Source organism: Littorina saxatilis, linkage group LG9, assembly GCF_037325665.1.
Source record: "Littorina saxatilis isolate snail1 linkage group LG9, US_GU_Lsax_2.0, whole genome shotgun sequence".
NCBI lineage: Eukaryota > Metazoa > Mollusca > Gastropoda > Littorinimorpha > Littorinidae > Littorina > Littorina saxatilis.
In genome coordinates this window covers 57042271-57050679 of record NC_090253.1, presented here as the reverse complement: position 1 = coordinate 57050679, position 8409 = coordinate 57042271, and the positions used below count along the sequence as shown (strand labels likewise).

The window sequence follows — 8409 nt, the reverse complement described above, 5'->3', positions numbered from 1 at the left end:
ATGAATTGAGTATCGATCCTTTCGCGTACAAAGTCGAATCTGCATAGGTTCCAACATTTAGTTTAAAGTTCAACGGAGAAATACCACAGTGTGGGTAAAGGAGTGAGAGACTTTGGTTGATCAGAGCTTTCATGCAAAACTTCACGTGCCTGTTTTACAATTTGAACTCGAGTGAACTTTCTAATGTTTATTACCTCACGGATCGTTCTCAATCAATCAATCAATCAATGAGTCTTATATCGCGCATATTCCGTGGGTACAGTTCTAGGCGCTCTGCAGTGATGCCGTGTGAGATGAAATTTTATACGGCCAGTAGATTGCAGCCATTTCGGCGCATATTTACCTTTCACGGCCTATTATTCCAAGTCACACGGGTATAGGTAGACAATTATTAACTGTGCCTAAGCAATTTTGCCAGGAAAGACCCTTTTGTCAATCGTGGGGTCTTTAACGTGCACACCCAATGTAGTGTACACGGGGGGAGGGTTCGGACACCGAAGAGAGTCTGCACACAAAGTTGACTCTGAAATAAATTTCCGCCGAACCTGGGATCGAACTCACGCTGACAGCGGCCAACTGAATACAAATCCAGCGCGCTACCAACTGAGCTATATCCCCGCCCCAATTCACTGTGCAGTTTACACGGCGTGTACGGTAGCAAAGAGGGATCATGTTTAGTTCTGTACACTAAAAGCGATTGCAATGTCTGAATAAGGATAGTGCAGTGAATTCATCCATTTAATACTGCCCCCTCCCCTTGCATTTAAAGACCCTTCTTAAGAATTTCTGTTGAACACGTCTGTACGTTTTCAGGCTCCCTTCGTTTGACAAACCTGATGCTCTCAGAGTATTGGGCGATCTGTAAAACAGGACCATTGTCGTCATTTCAGACAGCATAACCATGGCGACAGCTGCCCCGCCGGTGTCAGAACCTGATGACATGGACTGCAGCGTGTGTCACGAGCAGTACGTGCAGCCCAAGCTGCTGCCCTGCGGACACCTGCTGTGTCACCACTGTCTGCTGTCCTGGCTGCAGTCTCAAGACCAGGCCCTGTGTCCGCTGTGCCGCTGCGCCATCATGGACCCCGAGAAGCGAGGCCAGAAGAGCTGGCAGGACGTCGCGGACGGTTTCCCCACAGACCTGGCCATGGCGGACCTGGTGGGGGCTCACCGTCTGCTAAAACAGTCACACAGCTGCTGTATTTGCGAGGAGGCCGCGGCCACGTGTCTGTGTCTGACGTGCGGGGACCTGTTCTGCGAGTCGTGCCGGAAGATACACCTGAAGCAGAAAATGGCCAGGAACCACACGGTGGAAGACCTGACCTTCCTGACGGCGGACAAAGTGGCGGGAAGCCAGCACGCCGCCTGCGCCGTTCACGCGGACAAGACCACGGAGCTGTTCTGCCCGACACACGGCGAGAGCATCTGCCACCTGTGCGCCACGTCCCGTCACCGCAGCTGCCCGGAGGTCAAGGACATGGAGGAGAAGGTCAAGGACGCGCGTGCCGTGCTGGCGGAGCTGGCGGTCACGCTGACCGAAGGGGAGGCCAGGCTGGACAAAGCCATCCAACAGCTGGACGACCACCTGGCGGAGACGGAGAAGCAGACCAAGAAGGCCGTTGCCGAGATCGAAGCCGTGTGTGCGCGCCTGGAGAAGTCGGTCCAGGACTGTCGTCATCGCCTGAACGAGCTGGCCCACAGTGCGTGCTCTGACGTCAAAGAGGCGGTGACGGAGACCAAGAGGTGTCTTCTACAGCGACGCGGGAAGCTGACGTCACACAAACACGTGGTACAGCGCGTGCAGGAGGCCAAGAATCGCGACACTGTCAGCACCATGACGCCCGTGATGCAGACATGTGTTGGAAGCCTCGACTGCAGCGTCATATTGCCCTCAGGCGCCAAGGTCGTATCCAAGGTGACCGTCGTGATTGACGCAGAGGCCGTGGCCCGTATTGAGAAAGAACTGTCAGGACTAGGTCAGGCCAAAGTCATGTCTGCTGATTTTGATTTTGGACTTGTAAGTATGTTTTTCCCCCATATCTGATTTTCTTAATGATTGCGCATTCTTTTCTGTGATGTTCCTTCTTTATTTAACCGATTAACCAAGTTAGTAAACAATCAAATATGAGGAAAATAACTGATGTCTAGCCCATGTTTAGTATGTGCATTTATGTAATTTTCGACCCCTAAATCAGATTTGTGAATTGAAAGTTTGTTGGCCAACGCACGGTTTTGTCACTAAGCCAAAACTTTCAGTCTGATATCGTTGAACAGGATCAGAAATTTCCCCTCACATGAACATAGGCGCTGTGTCCAATACCTATGCCTGGGGGTTGCAGAAAGTTTTGCTGCCACTTGGCAACCATCTGATTTTCACTCCTGAAATCATACGGTCGAAGTTTCTCAACTCCATTGAGAAATGTCGAATTTGCTCTTTTTCGCATACAAACAAAAATTATTTTAAAAATAAACACCATGTTGGTACAGTGACACTTTATTGGAACTGCAGTAAAAGATTCAGTCTTAAAACGAAACAAAAAATACTGAGATTTTACAACAAAATATAGTGCAGCACTGTTTGGAGGATTTACAAACAATTGATAATAATTTCAAAACTAGATATTTTCCAGACCGATCATTTGTATGTACAATGTATGAATTAACAGTTTCAGGGTGATTTACGTGAAATATGTTAAACATTTCTAGACAGTTCAGTTTGATGTGTACACTGACTGATTGCAGGTGCCAGTTTTGTCTTTCCATGAGAACCACAGTAAGAACATCGTGCTGAGCAACAACAAGCAGACAGCAGAGAAAAGATGGTCTGTCTGGGATGGTGGTATCGTTGTCGCCTCTCAGCCTATGATGACGAACATGTTGTACGAGGTTAGTCATTGAGCTCAGTGTTCACTGTGACGCTATCAGTGTGTTTACAACTGTAATCCCTTCAAGAAATATAACTCTTTCACGTTGCCAGTTACCCGTCAAATGTCACACAATTAAACATCCTGTCCCCAGAGACTGTGCAACACTTATGAAGAATTTTGCTTCTTACTTCAAATAGCAATTCAGAGAATACTGAGAGTTCTAAAGAAAATTGGTTGTGTGTGTGGGAGGGGGAGGGGGGTTGAGGGGGGGCAGGGATCAAAGTGGCAGACGCCCATTAACCACCGTGGGTGCCAATAATTTAGCGTCTAGCTGAAGTCATTTGTAAATGTGTAACTATGTACAACGGAAAAATAAAAGTATAGATGGACAATAATGCTGCAACAATATACTGTCTTACACAAATCATCACTTTGCACAGTATTAACTGTGATTAACCAGCACATAGCTCTGTACAGGACAAAGGTGATCAACAACAACTTTTACAACAACGACTCTCTTAAATACCCTGTGCCGTGATTATGCCTGGAACCAGAGACAATTGCCATTGGATTTTATGTTCATGTTGTGTGTGTGTGCCAAGTATAAGAGCATCCTTCCATTTGAACATTAAGAAACGATCAATAGCGTTGCCTTGTTCTGTGTCGACACATTTTATATGTTGAACTTGATATAAGTTACGAACATAATTTATGAATAACAGTGTCCACACAGCCAATAAAGTACCCAGGCCGTTGTATTATTTGGTAGGTGTAACAGTTTTAGTAAATAAAAAGCCGCACTTCTTCCACTAAAAGCTTGGACAAATCCGTGATGGCTTATATATACATGGTGGGTTACGGGACAAGACGGAGCCTATAAAAATTGAAACTAACATGTGTGTGCGTGTGCGTACGTGCGTGTGTGTGTGTGTGTGTGTTTGTGTGTGTGTGTGTGTGCGTGTGTATTTGTGTGTGTGTGTGTGTACGTGCGTGCGTGTGTGTGTGTATTTGTGTGCGTGTGTGTGTGTGTGTGTTTGTGTGCGTGTGTGTGTGTGTGTGTGTGGGTGTGTCTCCGAGAGTGCATGCGGGCGTGTGTGTGTGTGTGTTTGTGTGTGTGTATTTGTGTGTGGATGGGTGTGTGTGTGGGTGTGTGTGGGTGGGTTTGTGTGTGTGGGTGAGAGAGAGAGAGAGCGTGCAAGCATGCCTATGTGTGTGTAGAGGGGTGTGTGTGTTGTTTGTGTTTGTCCACGCATACGCTGTATGTGCATGCATGTGACAATGTACGCAATATGTCTAGGTCATCTTGGACAAAAGAGACGCTAAAAGTGGTTTTGTGATGCATACTGGAGCAACAACCACTCCTCCAGAAGCTCTGACACTGCCATCTCACGCTATTGGATGGCCATCTGCTGTGGTCATTTCTCACAATGCTGTGGACGTGAATGGCGGACATACGGTAAGTCTGAAAAGACCGAACAGAAAGGGCGGGTACGCTGGAAAGGATGAAGGCTGTTTGTGCGATTCTGTTTTTGTGTATATGGAGGTGTTTCTGGTGGTAGTTGTGGTGGTGGTGGTGGTGGCGCGGTGGGGGTAGTTTTGAAAATTGAAAAGAACAGGCCATGACAAATTTTATGAAATCTTTGACCGAAATTTCGGGATTATAAAGTACCCCTGATTTTGTTGTTTAAATCCACCAGGTGAAAAGGGACGTCACTGTCAAAACCCGTACAAGCCACTGTCAGACAGTTAGTCCACTGTTTAATGTGTGGTTCTGGAAATTAAAATAGGTTGCGAAGAAGTTACAATCTTCACAGTAACGCGGGTGTTCAAACCTCAATCAGGAATCTATGTCAACTCGTCAAGTTAACACGACTGTTGATAAGTTATTCACTGAGTCTGTCCGACCTGTCTTGGTGTTGACGCTACCGCTGTAAAACTGAAAATGCTTGAAGTCAGTCCGTTTTCTCTCGTTGGTGTGTGTCTTTGCAGCTTAAAACCAACGTTGGACAGAAACTGATCGGCTTACCCGAGAAAAGTCGGGTGGGAGTGATGCTTGACAAGAAGCGATCTCTTCATCTCTACATCAACGGTGACGACCAGGGTGAAGCCGCCCCTAGCCTGCCCGACCCCTGCTTTGCATTCTTTGACGTGTTGGGTTCTAACAGACAGGTGGGTTTGTCGAATGAATAATTAGATATACTCTTTTCATTCAGCACTTCATCATTATAACAGTGCCCCTTATCGTTGCATAATAATTGATTGGATGGGTGTTTTTTTTAACAAAGAGGAAACGTAAGATTCTGAAGAAAAGTCATCGGAAAGCTTAAAATATGTGTCATCAATGCTAACAAATGTGTAAGCACCATGTGTATCATCCCCGACCTTCTAACTAATTGTTTGACAGTGTGATAATCAACCATCCTCCTTCCATGTAGCATTTCGATCGTTCTGATAGTGGCAGTGACACTTCAGGTATATTTATGGCATCATTGTTACTTCTACACCGAACTTGAAACGTGATATTCTGAGGAAAAGTCTCTGGAAGACCTACAATTCCTTTCATAAATTAATGCTCACAAATGTGTGAGCACCGTGTTTATCATCCCGGACTTTCTGAATGATTGTTTTTCTGCAACAAGACACTAGCTGTTCACACAGTGCAATCCTACGCTGACTGAGTTTTATAACATTATTACCATGCACACACAGTCCTGTTGAAAACATTATTACCATGCACACACAGTCCTGTTGAAAACATTATTACCATGCACACACAGTCCTGTTGAAAACAGTATTACCATGCACACACAGTCCTGTTGAAAACATTATTACCATGCACACACAGTCCTGTTGAAAACATTATTTATTTATTACCATGCACACACAGTCCTGTTGAAAACATTATTACCATGCACACACAGTCCTGTTGAAAACATTATCACCATGCACACACAGTCCTGTTGAAAACATTATTACCATGCACACACAGTCCTGTTGAAATCATTATTACCATGCAAACACAGTCCTGTTGAAAACATCATTACCATGCACACACAGTCCTGTTGAAAACATTATTACCATGCACACACAGTCCTGTTGAAAACATTATTACCATGCACACACAGTCCTGTTGAAAACATTATTACCATGCACACTGTCCTGTTGAAAACATTATTACCATGCACACACAGTCCTGTTGAAAACATTATTACCATGCACACACAGTCCTGTTGAAAACATTATTACCATGCACACACAGTCCTGTTGAAAACATTATTACCATGCACACACAGTCCTGTTGAAAACATTATCACCATGCCCACACAGTCCTGTTGAAAACATTATCACCATGCCCACACAGTCCTGTTGAAAACATTATCACCATGCCCACACAGTCCTGTTGAAAACATTATTACCATGCACACACAGTCCTGTTGAAAACATTATTACCATGCACACACAGTCCTGTTGAAATCATTATTACCATGCACACACAGTCCTGTTGAAAACATTATTACCATGCACACACTGTCCTCTTGAAAACATTATTACCATGCACACACAGTCCTGTTGAAAACATTATTACCATGCACACACAGTCCTGTTGAAAACATTATTACCATGCACACACTGTCCTGTTGAAAACATTATTACCATGCACACACAGTCCTGTTGAAAACATTATTACCATGCACACACAGTCCTGTTGAAAACATTATTACCATGCACACACAGTCCTGTTGAAAACAAAAGTTTGTAAAACTGAGATCATGAACTCGAAGAAAATGTTCTAATTGTTCTCATAAAACTTGCACCTCAGTTTTTACGTCATGACTTTTTCATTGCCTTTGTTTCAGATTACTGCTTTACCTGTTCGACGCATACCGTGAAGACACCAAGACCAAACAAAGAGACTGTTTCCCTGGCAATGACTTTTTCTGGCGTTTACCATTCAGTTCATTGATGTTGATGTGTTTGGTGTTTTTGTTGTTGTTGCTTGTGGTTTGTGTGTACAACAGAATGTTATACTTGAATGAAAACAAAGCTCCTGGTCTTGTTAAATTTAAAGATAAGATATGTTCTGCTCAAACAATTTGCCAAAAGATGGGTTGCAAATTGTGTGAAAAATATTAAGTCATAGATGTTGATTAAAAGAGAGGATTTTATTTTTGATTAAAGTAAGGTAAAGTCATGAGACAAGGCGAGGTTCTTATCTCCAGGCCATGTCTAGGATTTCTTGGTGTAGAAATGTTCTTATCTCCAGGCCATGTCTATGATTTCTTGGTGTAGAAATGTTCTTATCTCCAGCCCATGTCTAGGACTTCTTGGTGTCGACATGTTCTTATCTCCAGGCCATGTCTATGATTTCTTGGTGTCGACATGTTCTTATCTCCAGCCCATGTCTAGGACTTCTTGGTGTCGACATGTTCTTATCTCCAGGCCATGTCTAGGATTTCTTGGTGTAGAAATGTTCTTATCTCCAGGCCATGTCTAGGATTTCTTGGTGTCGACATGTTCTTATCTCCAGGCCATGTCTATGATTTCTTGGTGTCGACATGTTCTTATCTCCAGCCCATGTCTAGGACTTCTTGGTGTCGACATGTTCGTATCTCCAGGCCATGTCTATGATTTCTTGGTGACGACATGTTCTTATCTCCAGGCCATGTCTATGATTTCTTGGTGACGACATGTTCTTATCTCCAGCCCAGGTCTAGGATTTCTTGGTGTCGACATGTTCTTATCTCCAGGCCATGTCTATGATTTCTTGGTGTCGACATGTTCTTATCTCCAGGCCATGTCTAGGACTTCTTGGTGTCGACATGTTCGTATCTCCAGGCCATGTCTATGATTTCTTGGTGACGACATGTTCGTATCTCCAGGCCATGTCTATGATTTCTTGGTGACGACATGTTCGTATCTCCAGGCCATGTCTAGGATTTCTTGGTGTCGACATGTTCTTATCTCCAGGCCATGGCTAGGATTTCTTGGTGTCCACATGTTCTTATCTCCAGGCCATGGCTAGGATTTCTTGGTGTCGAAATGTTCTTATCTCCAGGCCATGTCTAGGATTTCTTGGTGTCGACATGTTCTTATCTCCAGGCCATGTCTATGATTTCTTGGTGTCGAAATGTTCTTATCTCCAGGCCATGTCTATGATTTCTTGGTGTCGACATGTTCTTATCTCCAGGCCATGTCTAGGATTTTTTGGTGTCGACATGTTCTTATCTCCAGGCCATGTCTAGGATTTCTTGGTGTAGAAATGTTCTTATCTCCAGGCCATGTCTAGGATTTCTTGGTGTCGACATGTTCTTATCTCCAGGCCATGTCTATGATTTCTTGGTGTCGAAATGTTCTCATTTTCGGTACATCAAAATACAAAGATGTCAGTCAGTGTAACAACTTTAAACAGGGGAGTGTTCCTCTCACATTTTTCAGAGATGACTCCATTATTTTTCCCTTAATAGGAGTTAATATTATTTTTGAGCATTTATTGAAACTCGGCAGTTATTCGGTTCACTTTTTGAATTATGAATGTTCACGA

The 8409-nt window shown here is 44.0% G+C and overlaps 1 protein-coding gene across 1 annotated transcript; it reads left to right on the top strand.

Annotated features, from left to right (window-relative positions):
• The first annotated feature begins 817 nt into the window (after positions 1-817).
• LOC138976977 (E3 ubiquitin-protein ligase TRIM33-like) lies at positions 818-6757 on the top strand. Its single transcript, XM_070349869.1, has 5 exons — positions 818-2017; positions 2743-2886; positions 4165-4323; positions 4857-5036; positions 6725-6757. Exons 1-5 carry the CDS (start codon positions 902-904, stop codon positions 6755-6757), a joined length of 1632 nt encoding a protein of 543 aa, XP_070205970.1. The 5' UTR covers positions 818-901.
• Positions 6758-8409: the final 1652 nt, after the last annotated feature.

What these genes read in the sequence shown, in the direction of transcription:
- LOC138976977 (XM_070349869.1), top strand. Translation starts at nt 902, where the DNA reads ATGGCGACAGCTGCCCCGCCGGTGTCAGAACCTGATGACATGGACTGC. An exon ending in TGACGAACATGTTGTACGAG is followed by an intron (nt 2,887 to 4,164) that starts GTTAGTCATTGA and finishes CAATATGTCTAG; the next exon opens with GTCATCTTGGACAAAAGAGA. An exon ending in TGTTGGGTTCTAACAGACAG is followed by an intron (nt 5,037 to 6,724) that starts GTGGGTTTGTCG and finishes CCTTTGTTTCAG; the next exon opens with ATTACTGCTTTACCTGTTCG.